Source organism: Neoarius graeffei, chromosome 7 (genome assembly GCF_027579695.1).
Source record: "Neoarius graeffei isolate fNeoGra1 chromosome 7, fNeoGra1.pri, whole genome shotgun sequence".
Lineage (NCBI taxonomy): Eukaryota > Metazoa > Chordata > Actinopteri > Siluriformes > Ariidae > Neoarius > Neoarius graeffei.
This window is the reverse complement of record NC_083575.1, coordinates 27948145-27974331: the sequence shown is the minus strand read 5'-3', so window position 1 is coordinate 27974331 and position 26187 is coordinate 27948145. Positions and strand designations below refer to the sequence as shown.

The 26187-nt window shown below is 42.1% G+C and overlaps 1 protein-coding gene across 1 annotated transcript in view; it reads left to right on the top strand.

Moving 5' to 3' along the window:
* Nucleotides 1–26187, top strand: part of mcu (mitochondrial calcium uniporter) — a 192802-nt gene that overhangs the window by 146694 nt on the left and 19921 nt on the right. Inside the window, exons 3-4 of the mRNA XM_060925463.1 lie at nt 12310–12373; nt 25068–25238. Of these exons, the coding sequence (XP_060781446.1) occupies nt 12310–12373; nt 25068–25238 (235 nt within the window). The remainder of the gene's footprint in view (nt 1–12309; nt 12374–25067; nt 25239–26187) is intronic.

Sequence of the window (26187 nt, the reverse complement as noted above, 5' to 3'; positions counted from 1 at the left end):
AGGATTAGCAATTAATTTGAAGGTGAAATTCAAGTCAGGTGTTTTCAATCAATGGGATGACAGTCAGGTGTGAGTGGGCACCCTGTTTTATTTAAAGAGCAGAGATCTATCAAAGTCTGATCTTCACAACACATGTTTGTGGAAGTGTATCATGGCACGAACAAAAGAGATTTCTGAGGACCTCAGAAAAAGCGTTGTTGATGCTAATCAGGCTGGAAAAGGTTACAAAACCATCTCTAAAGAGTTTGGACTCCACCAATCCACAGTCAGACAGATTGTGTACAAATGGAGGAAATTCAAGACCATTGTTACCCTCCCCAGGAGTGGTCGACCAACAAAGATCACTCCAAGAGCAAGGTGTGTAATAGTTGGCAAGGTCACAAAGGACCGCATGGTAACTTCTAAGCAACTGAAGGCGCCTCTCACATTTGGTTAATGTTCATGAGTCCACCATCAGGAGAACACTGAACAACAATGGTGTGCATGGCAGGGTTGCAAGGAGAAAGCCACTGCTCTCCAAAAAGAACATTGCTGCTCATCTGTTTTGCTAAAGATCACATGGACAAGCCAGAAGGCTATTGGAAAAATGTTTTGTGGATGGATGAGACCAAACTAGAACTTTTTGGTTTAAATGAGGAGTGTTATGTTTGGAGAAAGGAAAACACTGCATTCCAGCATAAGAACCTTATCCCATCTGTGAAACATGGTGGTGGGAGTATCATGGTTTGGGCCTGTTTTGCTGCATCTGGGCCAGGACGGCTTGCCATCATTGATGGAACAATGAATTCTGAATTATACCAGCAAATTCTAAAGGAAAATGTCAGGACATCTGTCCATGAACTGAATCTCAAGAAAAGGTGGGTCATGCAGCAAGACAATGACCCTAAGCACACAAGTCATTCTACCAAAAATGGTTAAAGAAGAATAAAGTTAATGTTTTGGAATGGCCAAGTCAAAGTCCTGACCTTAATCCGATGGAAATGTTGTGGAAGGACCTGAAGCGAGCAGTTCATGTGAGGAAACCCACCAACATCCCAGAGTTGAAGCTGTTCTGTACGGAGGAACGGGCTAAAATTCCTCCAAGCCGGTGTGCAGGACTGATCAACAGTTACCAGAAATGTGTAGTTGCAGTTATTGCTATACAAGGGGGTCACACCAGATATTGAAAGCAAAGGTTCACATACTTTTGCCACTCACAGATATGTACTATTGGATCATTTTCCTCAATAAATAAATGACCAAGTATAATATTTTTGTCTCATTTGTTTAACTGGGTTCTCTGTATCTACTTTTAGGCCTTGTATGAAAATCTGATGATGTTTTAGGTCATATTTATGCAGAAATATAGAAAATTCTAAAGGGTTCACAAACTTTCAAACACCACTGTACCTGATAACTGTGTGGGCCAGTTTCCATTTAGCATCATTGCCTCTGATTTTGATTGGTTAATCTGGTAACCAGAAAGCTGTCCATAGCTTTTTAATGTATCCATGAGTGAAGGGACAGAGACTATTGGGTCAGTTATATACAGTAGGCCAATAAATCTTCTGCATAGAGCGATGTCTTGTGTTCTCTATTACTCATGTCTCTAATACCTTTAATATCCACATTTTGTCTTATGGAGGCTGCCAGTGGCTCAATATTTATAGCAAAGAGCAGGGGACTTGGGCAATCTCCTTGCCTCACCCGCCTCTGTATGTCAAAAAACTCAGAGCAGCAACCATTTACTCCGACACGTGCCTGTGGATTTTTATATATGACTCTGATCCAGTCTACAAACTTTGAATGAAATCCCATCACAGATAATGTTCTGTTCAGAAAGTCCCAGTTTACAGTATCAAATGGTTTTTGAGCGTCAAAACTAATTAACATAGAAGTCTGCCTTTGTTTCTTGGCACATGTAATAATGTTTAAGGTTCTTCTGATATTATTTGCTCCCTGTCTATTGGGTATGAACCCTGTCTGGTCCAGATTGATCAGGTTTGTAATATGTTTTTGAATTCTCTGTGCTAAAATACTGGTCAGTAGACACATCTCATTATCTGTAGCCGCTTTATCCTGTTCTACAGGGTCGCAGGCAAGCTGGAGCCTATCCCAGCTGACTACGGGCGAAAGGCGGGGTACACCCTGGACAAGTCGCCAGGTCATCACAGGGCTGACACATAGACACAGACAACCATTCACACTCACATTCACACCTACGGTCAATTTAGAGTCACCAGTTAACCTAACCTGCATGTCTTTGGACTGTGGGGGAAACCGGAGCACCCGGAGGAAACCCACGCGGACACGGGGAGAACATGCAAACTCCGCACAGAAAGGCCCTCGCCAGCCACGGGGCTTGAACCCGGACCTTCTTGCTATGAGGCGACAGTGCTAACCACTACACCACCGTGCCGCCCTCATATTAAACATCTCATCTCATTATCTGTAGCCACTTTATCCTGTTCTACAGGGTCGCAGGCAAGCTGGAGCCTATCCCAACTGACTATGGGCGAAAGGCGGGGTACACCCTGGACAAGTCGCCAGGTCATCACAGGGCTGACATACTGGTCAGTAATTTCTGGTCATTGCAAATCAAACTAATGGGTCTATAGCCCTCACAGAGTGTTGGGTCCTTTCCCTCTTTATGAATCACAGATATTATAGCCTGTGACCATGTCTTGGGCGGGTTGTCCTGAGATAGAGAGTATCTAAAGACCCTTGTTAGTATTGGTATTAGGTCGTCTACAAAGCATTTATAGAACTCTCCTGATAATCCATCCACACCTGGGGATTTATTGTTTTTCAGCCTTTTTATTGCTTCTCTTATTTCTGTTTCAGTGATTGCTGATATCATTTGGTTTGACGCCTCTTCTGGTAATGAAGGGAGGTCCAAACTACCGTAGCAAGGAAGGTCTCAATGTTGTCTAGTGTTGGTTTTGGTTGAGTTTCTCTGTATAGGTTCTGATGGAATGAGTCAAAGGTATCTGCCACTTCTTTAAGGTGAGATACCATTTTTCCAATAGCAGGATGAGTAACTTTGGAGACAGTACGATCGGCCTGAGCTTTACGTAGTTGGAAAGCTAGAAGACGGCTAGCTCTATTCCCCATTTCATAATATCTTTGTTTGGTGAACCTTAAGGCTCCCTCTGCTTTATAAGACAAGAGCTTATCTAAGGATTTTCTTGTCTCTTTAAGCTCTGACAAGATGTTACTTGCTCCTGTGGTCTTGTGTTGTATTTCCAATTGTTTTATCTTATTTTCTAGTTTCAATTGTTCCTCCAGTTGTTATCTCTTTAGTCTTGATGATATTTGGATAATTACCTCCACCAAGGAGGTTATATTTTCAGTAGCGTTGGTTTGTTTGTTGGTTGGTTTGTCTGTTAGCAACATAATGGAAAAAGTTATGAACGGATTGCTCTGAAATTTTTTCCAGAGGTGTGACTGGGCACAAGTAACAATTCATTAAAGTCAGTGTGTTTACATGCACATAGAGAAAATCGAATTTCTGCCGTAGCTCGACTGAAATCGAAGTTCTAAATGCCATGGAAACACCTTAGCTAGGCTGAAATTGAACTGAACTTGATTTCTCGTAATCGAGCTACACGACCTAGATTGTGCGATTTTTGCTGAGCTACTTGGTGCATGTAAACCCTATCGAGCTACGTAGTCGAGCTACTTACTTCAGCACTGCCCCTTCCGGAAGTGACGAGACCACAACTGGGAAACACGACAGCCTCGGTCGGCATGGCAACAGTAGTAGCGAGCAGCAGAAGAGGTCAGGAGGAACAAACGAAGAAGAGAAAATGGCGAGCAGAAACGTGCACTTCTGGAGCAATGAGGAGACAGAGTTCATGCTCATTCAGCTTAAGGAGTTGAATATATTAAAATTCATGGACGGGAGAAAAACGCGCAATGGAGAACACGGAACTGATAACTTTGTTTATACTCCTGAATAGCTCTTCATGACGACAGCCGGAAGTGTACCAACATGATGGGGCGTGTAGCGCCACCTGTGGCTCGGGTGCACAATGTACCTCACACAATAGCTCGATTTCCTTGTGTGCATGTAGGATTGGATTTCTCTGGCACCCCTGCTGGGACCCTTAGCTCGATTACCGACAGCAGCTCGATTTGGATGTGCATGTAAACGTACTGAGTGTCTCGTTGTAACAGGTAGCGAAGGGCTCTCTCGTGTCGTTGTGCTTTATCTTCTGTGTCGCTCAGTCTCTGCTCAACTTCTGTCATACGTCGTTCTTTCAGCAATTTCACTCAGAGCGGATTCCACTCTAACGATTCTCTGGTTTCTTTCGAGGCCTCTGCATGCTCTCTTCTTAACGTACGTAGCTCTTCTAGTACGCCCGCCATGTTGTCTTCTTTACTGAGTTGTGTATCGTTTTGGTTTTGCTTGCCGCTTTTACTTTTTTTTCCAGTTGCTTTTCTGCTTCCTTTTGAAGAGCAGACATCACGTTTACTTGTTGTGAGTAGTATAAATTGTACGTATTGTAAATGAATAAATTTTGGCTAGGTTTTTCTAAGTTCTCTTCGGGAGCTAAAAGATCAGGCTGTTGCTCCCATCACGATGTCCCCGGAAGTCTTGCATGATGTTTTATTACGGTTATGATTATTCTGAGAGCGCACCAATCCTTAGGTGTATAAAGTTACAACTTAAAATACAATTAGTGATAACTGTAGACTTTTCAGTGGACTACAACCTTTTTAAGGGAATGCGATGTAGTCAGCCGTTTATCATGTCCCAGATCAAGCCGCCATTTTTCCACAAATTTGCAGAATTTTTGCCAAATTCTGAATATTCACATCAAAGATTTAGTTTTATCTGTATTATTTCTTTCATTTTATTTCAAATTCAAACCAACATCACCATTCAAAACCGTATAGTTTACTGACTGAGTATATTTAGTGGGCTACCCCCACAGTACCCAGTTTCTGAGGCAGACCCATATATACTGTGTGTGTGTGTATGCCAGTCAAAAGTTTGGAAACACCTTCAAATTCGATGTTTTTTCTTTACTTTAATTAACTAAAAGACACTTTGTGTCTTAAAGTAATGACTGACTGTTATTTCTCTTTACTTAATTGAGTGGTTCTTGACATAATATGGATTACTACAGTTGTTGAACAGGGCTGTTTACTGTATTTTTATTATTTACTCTTTACTGGTTGATGGTGTCAAATGCATTAAGAAGGCAAGAAATTCCATTTTTGACAAGACACGCCTGTTAATTGAGAAGTATTCCAGGTGACGACCTCATGAAGCTGGTTCAGATAATGCCAATAGTGTGCAAAGCTGTTATCAAGGTAAATAGTGATGACTTTGAAGAATCTAAAAGATGAAATGTTTTTTTAACACTTTTTTTGTTTGCCATATAATTCCATACGTTCCGTATGTTATTTCATAGTTTTGATGAGTTCAGTATTGTTCTACAATGTAGGAAAAAAAATAAAAACATCAAATTTGAAGGTGTTTCCAAACTTTTGACTGGTACTGTGTGTGTGTGTGTGTGTGTGTGTGTGTGTGTGTACCGTATAACCCCGATTCCAAAAAAGTTGGGACAAAGTACAAATTGTGAATAAAAACGGAATGCAATAATTTACAAAGCTCAAAAACTGATATTGTATTCACAATAGAACATAAACAACATATCAAATGTCGAAAGTGAGACATTTTGAAATTTCATGCCAAATATTGGCTCATTTGAAATTTCATAACAGCAACACATCTCAAAAAAGTTGGGACAGGGGCAATAAGAGGCTGGAAAAGTTAAAGGTACAAAAAAGGAACAGCTGGAGGACCAAATTGCAACTCATTAGGTCAATTGGCAATAGGTCATTAACATGACTGGGTATAAAAAGAGCATCTTGGAGTGGCAGCGGCTCTCAGAAGTAAAGATGGGAAGAGGATCACCAGTCCCCCTAATTCTGCGCCGACAAATAGTGGAGCAATATCAGAAAGGAGTTCGACAGTGTAAAATTGCAAAGAGTTTGAACATATCATCATCTACAGTGCATAATATCAAAAGATTCAGAGAATCTGGAAGAATCTCTGTGCGTCAGGGTCAAGGCCGGAAAACCGTACTGGGTGCCCGTGATCTTCGGGCCCTTAGACGCCACTGCATCACATACAGGCATGCTTCTGTATTGGAAATCACAAAATGGGCTCAGGAATATTTCCAGAGAACATTATCTGTGAACACAATTCACCGTGCCATCCGCCGTTGCCAGCTAAAACTCTATAGTTCAAAGAAGAAGCCGTATCTAAACATGATCCAGAAGCGCAGACGTCTTCTCTGGGCCAAGGCTCATTTAAAATGGACTGTGGCAAAGTGGAAAACTGTTCTGTGGTCAGACGAATCAAAATTTGAAGCTCTTTATGAAAATCAGGGACACCGTGTCATTCGGACTAAAGAGGAGAAGGACAACCCAAGTTGTTATCAGCGCTCAGTTCAGAAGCCTGCATCTCTGATGGTATGGGGTTGCATTAGTGCGTGTGGCATGGGCAGCTTACACATCTGGAAAGACACCATCAATGCTGAAAGGTATATCCAGGTTCTAGAGCAACATATGCTCCCATCCAGACGACGTCTCTTTCAGGGAAGACCTTGCATTTTCCAACATGACAATGCCAAACCACATACTGCATCAATTACAGCATCATGGCTGCGTAGAAGAAGGGTCCGGGTACTGAACTGGCCAGCCTGCAGTCCAGATCTTTCACCCATAGAAAACATTTGGCGCATCATAAAACGGAAGATACGACAAAAAAGACCTAAGACAGTTGAGCAACTACGTAGAATCCTACATTAGACAAGAATGGGTTAACATTCCTATCCCTAAACTTGAGCAACTTGTCTCCTCAGTCCCCAGACGTTTACAGACTGTTGTAAAGAGAAAAGGGGATGTCTCACAGTGGGAAACATGGCCTTGTCCCAACTTTTTTGAGATTTGTTGTTGTCATGAAATTTAAAATCACCTAATTTTTCTCTTTAAATGATACATTTTCTCAGTTTAAACATTTGATATGTCATCTATGTTCTATTCTGAATAAAATATGGAATTTTGAAACTTCCACATCATTGCATTCTGTTTTTATTTACAATTTGTACTTTGTCCCAACTTTTTTGGAATCGGGGTTGTGTGTATATATATATATATATATATATATATATATATATATATATATATATATATGAGCCTGAAGTAAACTTAGAAAACTACATTAACCATTCTTCTGGAAAAGGAAAAGAGATTAAGTGCTATAAACTGCTGAAACGTTTGTGCTTGACCTTGTCGAGCGTTTTGTTTCCCTGAACGCTTGCTCTCCACTTGTGTGTCGCGAAGCCGGGTCCAAGCATGTGACCTCTAGCTGCAAAGACCTGATTGGATTCTGGGAAGGGTCGAGAGCCAGCCCCTTTACATCACATCTGAAAAACGAGCTCTGAAATGTTGAATGCTGGATTAACGTGGCAGGTATTAAACCAATTTGGTTCCACTTTATTCATAGTCCATCTGTTCATATCATGCCCTTTGCCTCTGTTTTGTGTCCCACCTTAGCACTGTCATGAATAAGCTGCTCTTCTGCCACGTACTCGCAGTGTAAGCTGTTTACAGCAAGCTTGGAAAATCCCATTCCTGGATTAGAGCATTCCGTGGACAGCACGTTGGATTAAGTGTAATGGTTTTATTGATTTTTTTTTTTTTTTTAAAGTCAGATTTTAGAACTTAATCTGAAATCTGCTCATCCTTTGCCTTTTAAACCAGCCTGCAGCCTGTTTTCTGAGCAGCATTTCGTTCCTCAGTGAATAATTATTCAAGCCTAAATATCAGCAACATGGAACGTTAAGTTGTGTATTAATAGAATGAATGAAGAAAAACTGTAAAACTGGATAAACTCTTTTTGTTTTGCTTATCAATAAAATGCCACGATTTCAGTTTATTTGGTTGATGTGATATAAAAAAGGTGGCGGCACGGTGGTGTAGTGGTTAGCGCTGTCGCCTCACAGCAAGGTCCTGGGTTCGAGCCCCGTGGCTGGCGAGGGCCTTTCTGTGTGGAGTTTGCATGTTCTCCCCGTGTCCGCGTGGGTTTTCTCCGGGTGCTCCGGTTTCCCCCACAGTCCAAAGACATGCAGGTTAGGTTAACTGGTGACTCTAAATTGAGCGTAGGTGTGAATGTGAGTGTGAATGGTTGTCTGTGTCTATGTGTCAGCCCTGCGATGACCTGGCGACTTGTCCAGTGTGTACCCCGCCTTTCACCCGTAGTCAGCTGGGATAGGATCCTGCGAGCCTGCGCAGGATAAGCGGTTACAGATAATGGCTGGATGATAGAAACGCGTACTGTAGAACGACTGCTTTGTCTGTGACGGTGTAAGGTTCGACACTGCCTGTGAATAGTGACCGTTTTAAGTAATGAAATGCTGTGGTAAAGGAATGCGCCAGCCTCCCTCGTTCTGTCCTGTGACTGTGTGGTGGAGACTCTGATGGCCTTAACTGGCAGGCCGAGTGTTTACAGTGGTTTGAAGAGGTGTGTGTGTGTGTGAAATGTTGGCAGGACATTTATAGAGCTCCCCTGGTGCCGATCTCATGCTCTACAATCCAAATAGTTGATTGAGTCAGTAATTGTAGGCAGCTCCACAGAGCTGTGTGCAGTCAGTAAACCATCCTTTCACCTTTATGCAGTCTGTTTTTAGACTGGTATGTGCTTTGGTTTGTTTAGAATGTGGAGTGCAGTTGCGCGTGTGTGTGTGAGGGAGGATGAGTGGGTGGCTACTGGACTCCTTGAAGCAGATGTGTTTCTCAAACAGCTTGGCTGCACAAAACCTTTTTTTTTTTTTTTTTTCTTCCTCCTATAGATCTGATCTGGATCGACAGCCACGCCCAGCCACGTTAATATTAGTTTAGTTCGATACCTGAAATATAATCAGAAGTCACTATTTGGAGAGTAGTGCTTTCTTCAGTGACCCTTCAGGATTAATTTTAGGTGTCGTAAACTTTTAACGATAGAAATGTATCATTGTGATGACTGAAGTATTACATTACGTTACAGGCGTTTAGCAGACGCTGTTCTCTAGAGTGACGTACAACATACCCAGAGCAGCCTGGGGAGCAGTTGGGGGTTTGGTTTTGGTGCCTCGCTCAAGGGCGCTTCAGCCATCGACTAGAAGGCGACCTTCTGGTCCTGAAGCTGCTTCTTTAACCTTTAGGCCAGGACTTCCGCATAGGTGTTATAAATTCATCACTGTGATGACCGTAGTATGTCGGGTTACTTTCACACTGACAAATGCAGTGTCATCCTTTTTCAGATCAAACCCTGCTTTGTTAGTCTGAGTGAGGTGAAGTGTTCTCGGTGCATATCGAGGTGGACACTCTAGCATCATTTGATTGCAGTGAGAAAGTGAATTTGAACCCGAATCGATCTAACCAGCTCCTAATGGGTGGTGGTGTAGTGGTTAGCGCTGTTGCCTCACAGCAAGAAGGTCTGGGTTTGAGCCCCGTGGCCGGCGAGGGCCTTTCTGTGTGGAGTTTGCATGTTCTCCCTGTGTCCGCGTGGGTTTCCTCCAGGTGCTCCGGTTTCCCCCACAGTCCAAAGACATGCAGGTTGGGCTAATATGAGGTGGCCTTGGGCTGAAGTGCCCTTGAGCGAGGTACCGAACCCTGTGCATGTGACAAATAAAGGCTGCTTCTTCTAATTTACCTTTTAGATGCCATGCTCCTTGATATCTGGACTGTAGGAGGGGAAAAAAGAATGAACGTTCGATACAGTCCAATCAAAAGTTGTTTATTTTACTGGTTGATTTTTCATGCATGCGCATTTACCAAAAGTTGGTGTTCCTTTTCCTGTCATTATATTTTTAACCAGTGATTTAAAATGATTTTGAGTATGTTTTTAGCCCCAACTGTTAATATGCCAGCTTGTTTGTGGCAAGCAAAAACTCGCTGCAAGCCCTTCCCTTCAATTTCCAGGCACTAAATGCCAAAATTCCTTCCCATTTAGTGTTTCTCTTCTCTCTCTCTCTCTCTTTCTCCCCCCCCCCCCCCCCCCCATCTGTCTGTGTTTGTGTACAGCTCAGTGGAAAACATGATGTGCTTCGCAGCTATTCATTGCAGTTCCCATCTGGATACCATCACTACACTGCAAAAAATGATATCTTAGCAAGTGAAAATATCTTAAATAGTTGAAACGATCTAGCATTTCCTATTAGAAGAATACAAGACACCAATTCTGAGATTATTAAACCTAGTTCTAGATTACAGCCAACTTTTTCTAAGATGTCTTATCAAGTAAAAATATCTGTCCATGCAGCAAGATAATTTCACTAGTATTAAGTAATTTTCTCCTCAAATTCAGTTTTCAATTTTTTGCACTGTAGAGAACATCAGTAACCTATACCAGGGCTTTTCAAAGTGTGGGGCGTGCCCCCCCCCTCCAGGGGGGGGCGCCAGAGTTCTTCGGGGGGGGGCGCAACGTGAGGAAAAATAAACCAGAATAAGTTACTATTGCGGACATTTAGCGAACTTCAGCTAGCCTTTACCAGAGACAAAATGAATCGATTTTTAGTACCTAAAGCTACAGTGAGTGAGGAGACAGAGTCTGGGCCAAGCAAAAAAACAGAGCCTCCAGGATGTTGCGATTTGCAACTTCAACGCAAATTCAACCAATCCCCGTGAATTCAGGGCGGTGTTGCAATTATATCCAATCACCGCAACTTTCCCGCAAATTTGACCAATCGTTGGCGTCGTCTTGAGGCGACGTCGACAAACTACCTTCTGCCTTACTTCCGTGTATACATTCAAGAGAAGCAGCATGCGCGCAGTGTTGCCAGATTGGGCGGTTTCAAGTGCATTTTAGCGGGTTTTGAACATATTTTGGACTGGAAAACGTCAGCAGTATCTGGCAACACTGCATGTGCGAGTCAGTGTTTATATAGGCTTAAATTCTGTTACTGAAAGTGTGTTATGTTTACAGTGAAGGACTGTGTGCACTTTATTTATTTATTTTTTTTACTTAATACAAGAAATTAATGGATGCCAACATTTTTGCCAAAATGGTATTTTATTTTCCATTGTTTAGGCAGCTTCAGCATCATACTGTGAGATTCTGTTCAAATGGTTTTTTTTTCTTCTATGAAGCCTGAGTCATTTATTTTATTAGTTTATAATTATTGTTTAATTTAGTCTTCAGGAGAGACTGCCTGCACACAGTACTAATATTAATAGGTTTTTTTTTTCTTACATGAAAGCTGAGGCATTTATATTATATTTTAAGGTAACTTCATGTTGTGCTGTGAGGTTCTATGCACTTTAACTTTTGAACCAACAGGTGCATTTGGATAAGTAAAGCCTATTTTTCTGCATTTTTGTAGTCCTGCTAATCTTTTATATTGGTAAAGATGTTTATAGGACCATTTCTCAGTGTCTTTTTGTTTTTTTTTAATCAATAGTTTGTCAGTAATAACTTAATATTTAACATATCACTCAATTTTAATCACAAAAAGAGAAAATCGCAACAATTTTTCACAACTTTCACTTCCTCCTGCAATGTAATCGCAACAAAAACCTAAAAAACACCGCAACTTTCATCGCAATTTTTTGGAAAACCCCCCGCAACATCAGACATTTTAGCCCGCGACAATCACAAAAAAGGCCTGTGAAATCCTGGGGGGACTGAAAAAGAAGGAAGTATGACCACGATTATTTAAAGTTTGGATTTTCATGGACCGGATCTGAAGATGCTCCACTGCCACAGTGTGTTGTCTGCCAAGAGGTGCTAGCTAACGATGCTATGAGATGTTTAAAATGTGTAAAGCAAGATGTTTTAAAAAGCACAGATGTTTAAAATGTGAAAAAGTAAAATGTATACAACAGCCATTTTTTAAAAATACAAATGGAACATTAAGTATAGCAACAGCAAAAATTGTAAGGGGGCGCTGTTGTTTATTTGCTCTCCGAGGGGGAGCTGACTCTCCCACACTTTGAAAACCCCTGGATTAACTAATAATAGCTGTTGTAACTGAAACTCACCTTTGTAAGATTTTGGGGGGAGGTTTTATGAGTAAATCTGAAAAGGTGTCGATAATTATGGACTGTCGATAATTGTAGCCGCCGCGCTAGTATAGTATAATGTTCAGGTAATAGTCTGTGTATGTATTTGCCTTGAAGGAGATTCTGAGTGTATCACTGGGGATATTTGGTCCCCATCAAGATGTAAAAACGTGCTCATTGTCGTCGTGAAATGAGCATCTTGGGCTCGTTCAACACCCCAGCTGATCTGTTACACTCCTAAATCAGCTTCTTGTGTTTGTGTCTTTACAGGGCTGGAAGGGAACTCCGACATGGCAGGTTCAGAGGCTGCTGTGCTCACCTGCTGCTTCAGAAGGTGAGAGAAAAGAAGTGTGTGTGTGTGTGTGTGTGGTTCCTGTTTAGACTTGGTATTAAAATCCATCTCGGGTCATCCGATCACAAACGGACAGCTGAGACGCAAAACTATTCACACCTGTTATTTTCTGAGAGTCGAATACATCTCGCTTCATCAGTAGCCGGGTTGCCAAAATCACGTCTGAACCAGATCCGTAATACTCGGCGACGCCAACGGAACGGAAACCTGATACAATGCGTTTATATTTAGCCATTAGCTATCCTAGAGCACGCCGATTCACTTATAAATGGCAGCTTTTGCTCAGATAATCAGTCCGTGTCCTTTCAAATAACCGAAAGCAGCAGTAAAACACGAGCGCATAGGCAAATTTGGTCACTGCATTCTGAGAGCGTGGGAAGAGGAACGCCTAAGGATTCACAAAAACACATCTCTAATGAACATGACCACAGGAAACTCAATAAATATAGATAACGCACCATCAAAACAGAGAACACGTCTTCAAAGATTAAAAAGACACAGGATTTTTATTTGGTAAATACCAATCATTGTCGATCCGGTGAAGTTTTCTCTAAGCAGTATATTTATGTCCATGGAACATTTATGGAAGGAGTCTCCAGTCGTATAGCGCTTTGTAACAACCCGTACGAGAGGAAAGGTCTTCAGGACAAAAGGGTTTATGCTCGTCTCACAGACGTTCCACAGCATTAACTGTGTCTCTAAAAGGATAAAAAGCATAACTTGCTTACACTGCAAAAAATGGCCTTTCAAAAATAAGAAATAAAAGATTAAAACAAAGCATATTTGCTTGAATCAGGTGAAAAAAAATCTGCCAATGGAACTAGTCAAATTTGACTTGGTAAGATTTCTTAAAGTAAGATGAAAAACCTAACCTGTTTTTAGATGAAATAATTCCAAAATAAGATTGGGGAACTTATTATGCGAGATCTGATTAACTCAAAATAGTTCTTATAACAAGATGGTACTTCTTCCATTTAGCCATTCAAGTCATTTTTATTTATTTCATTTTAAGGGTATTTCACTTAAATTCATGACAAAGTCTTAGCAGTAAAAACTGAATTTAAGATAAATATACTAATATTAGGATTGTTAAATTCTACAACGAAGCATTGCTAGCTTCAAAGATTCTCCTTTTGTGACCTGTAATTAGTAAAATACTCTAGATATGAGACCAGAGACTATCTTGAATCAATTTGACGACACGTGTAGCATTGCAAGTTTATTTTTTTCCCATTTCAACATTCAAATATTAAAACATCTCTTAAGATTCCACTTCCCTATGGAATCAATTTTGTGCCAAAATGTTCATACAATACTTTTGAAATATCACACAAAAACGATAAATTAAAAAAAAAAAAAAAGTCAATTTTTTTTAGACTGGCAAACAAATTATTTGTGTAATCGTGCAAAATATCAGTCTGTTACTCTTCAGAAACCTTTTATTTTTGTTCCGCGTCTTTCTCAGTTTTGTTTGGCGTAATTTATTTCGGTTGCGATTCCAGCTTTCTCGTTTGCGCTCCCTGACTTTTTGCTTGCAGTTTTAGCACAAACTTCCCGTGTGGGCGGGCTGTCCAGGAACGCATTCCCATTGGCTAACTTGTGTTTGACTGACAGCTCCGCTCAGCCATTCCCTACTCGGATTCTGGCGGACTGTTTGACGAGTGACCGATCCATTGACGGTAAACAAGGATCGAGTGGACTTCAGTGGCGACTATGATACTGAATTTACACTTTGTTGAATTAATTCAATATCATAGTCGCCACTGAAGTCCACTCAATCCTTGTTTACCGTCAATGGATCGGTCACTCGGCAAACAGTCCGCCAGAATCCGAGTAGGGAACGGCTGAGCGTAGCTGTCAGTCAAACACAAGTTAGCCAATGGGAATGCGTTCCTGGACAGCCCACCCACACGGGAAGTTTGTGCCAAAACTGCAAGCAAAAAGTCAGGGAGCGCAAACGAGAAAGCTGGAATCGCAACCAAAATAAATTACGTCAAGCAAAACTGAGAAAGACGCGGAACAAAAATAAAAGGTTTCTGAAGAGTAATAGACTGATATTTTGCATGATTACACGAATAATTTGTTTGCCAGTCTAAAAAAATTGACTCTCTTTTTGGGTTTTTTTGCATTTTGATTTGTTGTTTTTGTTTGATATTTCAAAAGTATTGTATGAACATTTTGGCACAAAATTGATTCCACTTCCCCAGGACCTCAGGCACCAAAAAAAAAAAAGTCTACACATTTTGACTTACAGTGCTTACACAACGCCAAAGCAACAGTGCATTTTGGGGGCACTGACTATTCATGTGTACGAGGGGTTTACAAGATCAGGCACAAAAAAAAACCCCCAAACAAACAAAAAAACCCCACTGAACTTAACTCCCAGCATTCCAAAAAGCCCTCACTAAAACGCCCTCCACTCACTCATAGCCTTTTTGAAGGCACTTGTCTGGTCTAGAGTCTGTACAGCATCTAGAAGGAGCTCACTCTAAATGACTGAGAAAACGGTCGCAGTAAACTTAGGATCTGTAAGGTGGAGTTAAATTGTAATGAAAGATTCAAACATTTCAGTGAAGTTCATTTATTCCCAAAACAAGCATGCTTTGTTTGTTTTTTTCTTGAAACAAGATGAACCGCATTTGACAAATGTCCAAAATGTACTTACTTGTTTTAAAAAAAAAAACTTGTTTTATTTTCAAAGGTGCTCCAAATAAGACTTTTTCAAGACGTTTTGTCTATACAAGATTTTCAAGATGGACTGTCTAAAAACTAGCCTTTCTAGCTAAGAGGTTTTGCTTGTTGGGCAATTATGTCTTATAATAAGGGTGGCTCGATGTTTTGACTTGAAAATAGACAAATAAACTTCCTAAGATTTTTATTTTTTGCAGTGTATTCATGATGTATTAGGATAAATAAGAATAGCTGCGAGAATGGGTCGAAGTAAGAAGTGCACATATAAGAGGACACTTGGTGTAGTCCGTATGCACGTTGTTATTATAAGAGCTGCAAACCAACCAAGCAATGCACAAAAACTCTATCTGTTGCGTGCATCAACAGTGAAACTAGACAGTTCAAAACGCACTTTATTCCACAGGAAAACCACTAACCTGGCAACCCTGGTCATGTCTTTTTATACTGTAACGTTCCGAGTTCCCGCAAGACTCGTCTGACCCGGTTCACACCTCTGTTTAGTGCCATCACTTGTCACCTGATCACCAGAAACGGATGGTGCTACCAAGTGTGTAGTTAGAGCAGCTCCAAAGAGCAAGCATGAAACATAATTAGTTTTAATCCCATGCGACTCACCCGCCTGTGTATTTCCCAGCCGTTAAACCAGCTGAATCACACTGATGGACTGCACATGTCTAAGCATTAAGCACTAACAATTTTCACTCTGGTCCTGCTGCATTTTCAGTTTAGCTAATTATTCATTAACAGTATGAACCTCATTTACATTAACAGCAACAAACACGTAATAGCCTGGAGTTTAACATTCTCCCACTCGAGCTTAATTGCACCATTTTTTGGCGAGCACGTCGACGTCGTCGTCATATTAACACAAATTACCAGGGAAGTGAATACAAGTAGCATGCAGGTCCTGCTCAGACTGAAAGCGGTTTACGCTCAGTGCCTGATGATGTTTTGAGCAATATTTATATTTGTTATACCCTCGCTCCGAGTGGGTGGGGTGGGGTGGGGTGGGGGTGGGGATACCGGTTTACCTCTGTCCGTCCATCCGTATCGCCGTCCGTCCGAAACACCCCTTTTTCTCAGCAACTACAGATCATAACTGCTTGATATTTGGTATGGCGCTTCAGCTTGGGGTTCTATACCGTGTATACCGTTTTCAGGTCTGTCGCACATCGACTTCCTGTTTACCAACTGAATGTATTTATAAAACCTACGGTATAAGATGGATTTACAAAATTTCCCTAACACTTTTCTCAGCAACTACAAATCACAACTGCTTGATATTTGGTACCGAGCTTCAGTGTGGCGTTCTATACCGTGTATACCGTTTTCAGGTCTGTCGCACATCGACTTCCTGTTTACCAACTGAATGTATTTATAAAACCTACGGTATAGGATGGATTTACAAAATTTCCCTAACACTTTTCTCAGCAACTACAAATCACAACTGATTGATATTTGGTACCGAGCTTCAGTGTGGCGTTCTATACCGTGTATACCGTTTTCAGGTCTGCCGCACATCGACTTCCTGTTTACCGATTGAATGTGTTTATGAAACATATAGCTTGGATTTTAAAAAATGTTCGTAACACTTTTCTCAGCAACTACAGATCATAACTGCTTGATATTTGGTACGGAGCTTCAGCTTGGGGTTCTATAGCGTGTATACCATTTTCAGGTCTGTTGCACATCGACTTCCTGTTTACCGACTGAATGTATTTATGAAACATATAGCGTAGATTTTAAAAAATTTCCTAACACTTCTCAGCAACTACAGATCACAACCGCTTGATATTTGGTACCAAACTTCAGCTTGGGGTTCTATATCGTGTAGACCATTTTCAGGTCTGTTGCACATCAACTTCCTGTTTACCGACTGAATGCATTTAGAAAACATATAGCATGGATTTTAAAAAATGTTTTTCTCAGCAACTACAAATTACAACTGCTTGATATTTTGTACCGAGCTTCAGCTTGGGGGTTCTGTACCGTGTATACCATTTTCAGGTTTGTTGCACATCAACTTCCTGTTTACCGACTGAATGTATTTATGAAACATATAGCTTGGATTTAAAAAAATTTCATAACACTTTTCTCAGCAACTACAGATCATAACTGCTTGATATTTGGTACCAAACTTCAGCTTGGGGTTCTATACCGTGTAGACCATTTTCAGGTCTGCCACACATCGACTTCCTGTTTACCCACTGAATGTATTTATGAAACATATAGCTTGGATTTAAAAAAAAATGTTCGTAACATTTTTCTCAGCAACTACAAATCACAACTGCTTGATATTTTGTACCGAGCTTCAGCTTGGGGTTCTATACCGTGTATACTGTTTTCAGGTCTGTTGCACATCGACTTCCTGTTTACCGACTGAATGTATTTATGAAACGTATAGCATGGATTTTAAAAAATGTTCGTAACATTTTTCTCAGCAACTACACATCACAACCGCTTGATATTTTGTACCGAGCTTCAGCTTGGGGTTCTATACCATGTAGATCGTTTTCAGGTCTGTCGCACATCGACTTCCTGTTGACCGACTGAATATATTTACGAAACACAAAGGGCGGATTTTGACGCTATTTCAAGAAGCAAAATGCTGTTTCAAAATGACAGTTTACCAGGATGCTGTTTGAGATTCCTGGGGAGAGACACTGCTCTTTACTTACTTGTATCAGGGTTCATTATTTGTTGAAGTCAACCTTCATAATAAGTCTCCTGTTCCTTCGATCGGCTGCATTCTGATATAAGTGAGAGCAGGGGGGATACGTAAGTGAGCAGTAGCTCACAGCTGATTTTCTGCATTGTAGAACAACACTGAACACCTCACAAGTATGAAATAACATATGGCACATGTATGGAATTATGTGGCCAACAAAAAAAACCCCAAACGTTTCATATTTTAGAGTATCCAGTGTTTCCCTTGATGATGCTTTACACACTCTTTGGCATTGCTTCATGAGGTAGTCACCTGGAATGCTTTTCAATTAACAGCTGTGCCTCGTCAAAAGTTAATTAGTGCAATTTCTTGCCTTCTTAATGGGTTTGAGATCAAATCGTTAATAAAAACAATACAGTAAATAGCCCTATTCCACAACTGTAGTCATCCATATATTATGCCAAGAACTGCTCAACTAAGTAAAGAGAAACGACATTAGTCATTACTTGAAGGCACGAAGTGACTTAATTAATGAAATGAATAGAAATTAAAACATTGACTGAGAAGGTGTGTCCAAACTTTTGACTGGTACTGTATATAAGACGCTCTGAATGTTCTGTACGAGAGAGAGAGAGTAATTCAACCTAAATATCCGCTTTAGGATTGTGCAACAGACGAGAAACTGCAGAGGTGATCAAGTTAAACAGGTTGTGGTGAATTTGTAGGGCGTGTAGTTGTAGTTCTGCTGTATTTATAAGGCAAATCCAAACTCGATGCCATTCTATTGAGGGATGCTTGTACTCCAAGTGCACACAGGAGGCATGATGAGTCAGAGTCAGAACGCACTCTGGTAGCCTGCGAGAACGTTAAGAGCATCTGGTTCGATGGAGGGAAATGCTGACCAGATTCCAGCAGATGGGCCGTGCTGCAGAGTGGGCTTTTTTATTTTCAGTAGGTCGTTTTAATAGCAGCGCTATTAAGACAGGAAGACTAGCCTCTTGTAGAGCCAACCGCAAAAAAAGGGGTGGAAGAGTGAAGGGTAAAAAAAAAGATAAATGAGTAGAAGAAGGAAAAGATTGATGAGTCGAGGGTGTTGCCTGGAGCAGGTAGTTAGGTCTGAAATATTGGACAGATTTGCTCCAAGTCTCCACATATATTTTCTATGACGCTTCTAATAAACGGACCGCTGCTTTAAAGAGACTGATGAACCAGTGATGTTTTACTCCTCCGACATCTGCACTTAAGGACCCAGTCTCTTAAAACGACGCCTCCTGTAGATGGTACGTCAGCCGTAGTTGACCGTTTACTGCAGATTTCTTAGCTGGTTCAGGAAGAGCTACCCAGGGTGGGCGTAGAGCAGTTCCCACCCAGCCACTCACTCGCACCTATGGACGATTTAGAGTAGCCAGTGGAGGAAACCCACGCAGACGCATGCAAATGCTGCACAGATGCCCCTTTTCCACCAAACCAGTTCCAGGGCTGGTTCGGGGCCAGTGCTGGTGCTGGTTCACAACTCGTTCAACTTGCGAGCCAGCTGAGAACCAGTTTGCTTTTCCATAGCTCGCGGTGCTAAGGGAAGCCACGTCATTACGTCGCTGTATACGTCAGTTACGTCGCTACGTTTGCATAAACCTTGGTGCGAATATCGAAGCAAAAACAACACGGAAGCAGCAGCAGCAACAACAACAATAATAATAATGGATGACTTCGCGTTTGTACAGCTGTGACTTCTCGTCGCTTAAAAATGGCGATCTTTCGCGGCCTTGTTATTGTTGTTGGTATTAACAACTCCGCCCCCCCGCCCCACTGACGTAAGCGGTTCTTTCCTCTGGCCCAGCAGAGAGTTGGTGCTAGCCTGGAACCGGTTTTTCTGGCCCCAGAGCCAGTTCTTTGTCAGTGGAAACAGAAAACCCGGTTCCAAACTAAGCACTGGCCCCGAACCAGCCCTGGAACTGCTTTGGTGGAAAAGGGGCAAGAAAGGCCGTGAGGTTCGAACCCAGAACCTTCTCGCTGTGAGGCGACAGTGCTAACCATCGCACCATTGCGCCGCCCTAAAATGACTCCTCATTAAGCTTAATGCAAGCTATGATTGTGCCACATACCCCTTAAAATAAAATAAAATAACGCCTCCCTCTCAGCATTTAATGAGGTTCGGTCTAACCGAGAACGCAAGCTCATGATTTTCAAGTTGACAGCCGGCAAACTCGCTGCTTCAGTTATAAAATGGAAGCAAGCCGAGACCCTGTTGATGATCCCGCCAGCCCCCCAAGACATCGCTCTTCTCATGAACACGCAGACTTCCACAGAGTTCATTTTATTTCGGCGCATATTTTCATGTGTAATGAAATAATAAAATTGTTTGAGTAATGAGATCAGGAGCTTTACTTGACACTAAATACAAGTAATTCCTTATAAATATGATAATTTGGTCCTCATGCCTCCAGTTTTCTCTCTCACTGAAGCTCTCTGCCTGCAGTGTCACAGAAGGGAAGCTACTGGAAGAGCAAAAGCTGTAATACAAATTGGAGCTGAAGCACATCAGACAGCTGGCCAGGTTCTTCACATGACAGTTTCGAGTAATTAGCGTTACTTGTATTTGTTCGATCAGGTGTGCTTGTTTAACGACTGCGTAAAGAACGTTGTGAATGCTAATGCCTAAAAAGGTATTCGGACCACATCCTTTTCCTAATCAAGCAACAACCGTGACAGATTATACAGCTATTAAGGTCATAATTAAGGTTATTGAGCTTAAGGTCTATCCCTGAATTAGCCAAAAGACTTGATTGAAATCTTTGGTCAAGAATCGAAAAGGACTGCTTGCTTTGTCGAGATATAAGGATCAGTCTACGATAAGAATTAGGTGTGCATGCGTGAAGACTCTCTCAGGAAGACTTTCCATTTACTGCAACACTGCCCTCTAGTGCTAGTCATAGGTTTGGCTCTCTGTATCCCAGACTGCATCATGAAACAGCAATTGCCACGACCCAGCTCTAGCGCCAGGATCAAATAAACTATCATAGTCTCTCATCTCATTATCTGTAGCCGCTTTATCCTTCTACAGGGTCGCAGGCAAGCTGGAGCCTATCCCAGCTGACTACGGGCGAAAGGCGGGGTACACCCTGGACAAGTCGCCAGGTCATCACAGGGCTGACACATAGACAACCATTCACACTCACATTCACACCTACGGTCAATTTAGAGTCACCAGTTAACCTAACCTGCATGTCTTTGGACTGTGGGGGAAACCGGAGCACCCGGAGGAAACCCACGCGGACACGGGGAGAACATGCAAACTCCACACAGAAAGGCCCTCGCCGGCCACGGGGCTCGAACCCGGACCTTCTTGCTGTGAGGCGACAGCGCTAACCACTACACCACCGTGCCACCCAACTATCATAGTGTCGGGTGCAAATCTTTAACCAGAGGTGGACAGTAACGAAGTAATACATTTACTTGAGTACTGTACTTAAAGGGATAGTTTGGGATTTTTGACATGAATCTGTATGGCATCCCCATCAATAGTGTCGTGCAAACACACTGACTTACCCCTGACAGCATCCTGTGAGTCCAGTTCTTGTCCAGACGAAAGTAGTCCGGCAAGTTTGTTGGGGTCACGAAAGTAAAACGTTTTTCGTCTCAAAACAGTATGTGTTCAAAAGAGTGATATATTTGCATCACAAAACCGTTGCCAAATAAAAAGTCAGACCGCGAAATCGCTTGGCACTATTTTCTCTCCCTTCTCATCACTGCGCGCTGCCGCCAGGTGACAGCCACGGCTGTTTCATTCATTGTTTCAGTGATGGGAATTTCGGCTCTTTTTCGGGAGCCGGCTCTTTTGGCTCTTCTTACTATAAGGAGCCGGCTCTTTCGGCTCCCAAACGGCTCCTGAGATTTTATTTTTGATTTAATTGCTGCAATTAACTAGTTAATTAATTACATTATTATTTATATTTTATCAATAGGATGTTTTCCATTTTAGTTTTTGTAGCCATTGTAAATCTTTGTAAAGTATAGCAGTGTAACAATGTTCTAGCTATAGAAATAAAACTTACTTACCAATGAATAAATTCTTTTCTCACAAACATAATGCAAAACTGTGTTATATTACCAATATAAAATACACAGAAGACATCAACTGTTTATCCTTTATGGCTTTATTTCACACTCGACCTTGAACAAAATGCCACAAAATAAATTATGAAGTATAAATCAGGCCTAAGAAACTATGAAGCAAAGTTGGAAATTATTTTAACAAACACAGAACAATGTGCAACAAAATACGTGGCACCTTGAGCGCATGTAAAAAGAGAAAAAAGTGCCGCACTCTGCTCCACCAGTAATGAGAAGCCGCTGGAACAGCAAATATGCTCCTGTTATAATGACTGCTGTCTCGTTGTATACCGCAGATTAATCTGGCCATGCCAAGGCGGTTGCTGACCGAACCTGTCAATTTATGAGCGACAATTTATATCATGAGCTTTAGGAATTCACGGCAACAAAACAATGATCATGGTTGTCAAATAGACAATCATCCTTCAGCTGAGCTGAACTCTGTCTCTCTCTCTCTCTGAGGCACCTAAGGACAAAAAACTAATTCGGCTCCCCAACTCGGCTCCCACCGAAGAGCCGGCTCCCGTCGTTCACTTCAAAGAGCCGGCTCATTGTTTACTGCTAGCAAAGTTAGCGACAACATGTCTGACTACGACGGTGAAATGTGTGCGGAGATTCAGCCACATCTTTGTTGCTACAGCCTGGATAGTCGCAAGTGCGCACCATTTTCACAAATATATTATTGTATAGGTTATAGAAGGTGACAAATTTGTCGCTGTTCTTGCTCTCAGATTAGCTTGTTAGCGCCGCTGATCTGAACTCCTAATCACTGCCAAACAATGGGAAAGGTGTTGATTCCTGCGCAGATGTCAACATGACAGCACGCAGTGATACTGAGGGAGAGAAAATAGTGCCAAGCGATTTCGAGGTCTGACTTTTTATTTGGCAACGGTTTTGTGATGCAAATATATCACTCTTTTGAACACGTACTGTTTTGAGACGAAAAACGTTTTACTTTCGTGACCCCAACAAACTTGCCGGACTACTTTCGTCTGGACCAAAACTGGACTCACAGGATGCTGTCAGGGGTAAGTCAGTGTGTTTGCACGACACTATTGATGGGGATGCCATACAGATTCATGTCAAAAATCCCGAACTATCCCTTTAAGTACACTTTTTGAGTATCTGTACTTTACTTGAGTATTATTTATTTTGGAAACTTATGACTTTAACTTCACTACATTTGAAAGGCAAATATCGTACTTTTCACTCCACTACATTTCTATCAAGGTCCTCGTTACTATGAAGCAGCTTTGAAAGTGGATGTTTTTTTTCTTTTCTTTTCTAAAACGTGATGGTTTTTCCGCAGGTGACACTGAGACAGCCGATCAGTCATCACTAGGGTCACGTCACGTCCATAGACTGAATAAAATCAAGTTCAGTGATTTCTCAGCAGTGTTATTTAACACGATCAGTTGATGGCGGAATGGAAGGAGGCGGTTCTTCTGGGGAATAATACACGCACTCGTGGCTCATGAATCCGTATTTCAGTTTTCTGAAAGGATTAAAGATTCGTTTCGTTTTAAATGCTTGCTTTGTTTGCCGAAAACGAACCACATCACGGCCTACAAAAACTCACCGTCCAACCTGCGGAAGCATATTGAGGTATATAAACGTTTTATTCCAAGAGAAAGCTTGCAATGAAGTTGTCTGTGCTTTTAGAGCTCGCGATAACGTCGCAGTAGCTATGCAGTCTGGTTAGTCAAATGACTTTCTATGGCTTTTCCCGCCAAGCTGCCGTAGCCTTGTCCACGGCTAACGTTAACACATAGCTAGTTAACTTGGACACTGTTAGTTAGCATGTAAAAACGGAGTTACGCTAACATGAATAACATTAACCGATCTGAAGTCCTTTCAGAAATATGTTTTAGCATAATCTTGTCAAATAAACAGAATGTAGAAATCTTTTTTTTTTTTCTAGTAGCGTTAGCGACCCAATATGATTTTGAGTTTGAAAAGAGTTTGCTAGCATGTCAGGTGGAGCTTCACTGACTAGCTAGCTTAACGTTAAACCACCATGATGGCACGGCATGCGCTCATTTTGTGAATTCACATTCCTGTCTTCGGTAATGGCATTAGCTTTTGTAAGCGTTGTTGCAATAATACAACGACGCGATGACAGAAAATGTACTTTTAATACTTAAGTATTTTTAAAAGCAAGTACTTCAGTGATTTTAAGTAAAAAATTGACTGGACAACTTTCACTTGGGCGGCACGGTGGTGTAGTGGGTGGTTAGCGCTGTCGCTTCACAGCAAGAAGGCCCGGGTTCGAGCCCCGTGGCCGGCGAGGGCCTTTCTGTGCAGAGTTTGCATGTTCTCCCCGTGTCCGCGTGGGTTTCCTCCGGGTGCTCCGGTTTCCCCCACAGTCCAAAGACATGCAGGTTAGGTTAACTGGTGACTCTAAATTGAGCGTAGGTGTGAATGTGAGTGTGAATGGTTGTCTGTGTCTATGTGTCAGCCCTGTGATGACCTGGCGACTTGTCCAGGGTGTACCCCGCCTTTCACCCGTAGTCATCTGGGATAGGCTCCAGCTTGCCTGCGACCCTGTAGAAGGATAAAGCGGCTACAGATAATGAGATGAGATGAACTTTCACTTGTATCAGAGTAACATTTAGCCAGTGGGATCTGTACTCTCATCTCATCTCATTATCTGTAGCCGCTTTATCCTGTTCTACAGGGTCGCGGGCAAGCTGGAGCCTATCCCAGCTGACTACGGGCGAAAGGCGGGGTACACCCTGGACAAGTCGCCAGGTCATCACAGGGCTGACACACAGACACAGACAACCATTCACACTCACATTCACACCTACGGTCAATTTAGAGTCACCAGTTAACCTAACCTGCATGTCTTTGGACTGTGGGGGAAACCGGAGCACCCGGAGGAAACCCACGCGGACACGGGGAGAACATGCAAACTCCGCACAGAAAGGCCCTCGCCGGCCACGGGGCTCGAACCCGGACCTTCTTGCTGTGAGGCGACAGCACTAACCACTATACCACCGTGCAGCCCGGATCTATACTCTGACTTAAGTAATGAAGTTGGGTACTTTGTCCACCTCTGTCTTTTAATTGGCACTAAGTGGAAGCTTTGGCAGTCTAACACACGCTGTCTTCTGGTCCATCATTAAGAGACAGCAGCATTTAAGAGTGTGTGCGTGTGTGGCGTGATTCAGCAGGAGCTGTAACAATGTTTGTTTGTCTTGTCAGAGGTGACTGTGATGTATCAGAACAGCTTACCGGTGATCTCGGTGAGGCTGCCGTCTCGGAGGGAGCGCTGTCAGTTTACTCTAAAGCCCCTCAGCGACAGCGTGGGCGTCTTCCTCCAGCAGCTGCAAACCGAGGACCGAGGTATCGACCGAGTCGCTGTCTATTCTACAGGTATGAATGAACACACACTCTCTCAAATACACACGCGCTTAGTATGGATTCTGGAGTCTCAAACACTTCAGGCTCTGGTTTTGTGTCATGTCTGTATAACAGCGCTTACATCCACAACTTTACAGTTTTAAAGGGGAACTGAAGGCAAATTTTTTATTATCAAAATTCTATTTCTCTCATTTTATTAAATATCGGAATGCATTTTTGATCACTATTTTGTCGCTGCTAGAGCAAGTTATAAGTGTTTGAAATACGCTCTGTAATATATCAGTCCATATGTCAAAGCGATGGCCGTAAACGAGATTCGTCGAGACATCGTAGGACGGAAGTAAAACGTACAGCGGAAATCAAAGCGACCGACATCTGCCAACGTCGTCAAAAGACGCGCACGCCCTCTTTCGAATGCTGACGTAATCAAGCCGGAAGTTTTCCGTGTCCGAAATCGCTCCCTACTCACTATATAGTGTGGACGCCATTTTGTAACGCTGTCCGAAACCTTAGTGAGGATTACGTGGGAAATGCGCTCAGTATAACATGTATTTATCACAATTATACATGCATGTGTTTTACTATTTTGAAAACCCACCAGCCGCCTGATCTGACACGTTTTAATTGTCCGACAGTAACGATGTAAATACCAGCACGACGGACTCGTCCTTATCCTGTCGTCTTTCCAACTCTTCTCTACTCCACGTCGATTCGAAGTCGTATGGAATAATCAGGGATGAGAATTTTCCGCCGATCGGAGGATTTCCGACTTTTTCAGAACAAAATGATCGTTTTTGAGATCGACGTAAATCCGTTGAGAAATTTTCGGGGGGGGGTATGGTTAACAATGTGTGGTCACCTCGTAACGTCTTGTTCTTGGTGGGCTCCCGGTTAACACACTCGATTCTTTCGACATGTCATAATTAACATTCACTTTTGCGACAATGTTTGACTTATTTGC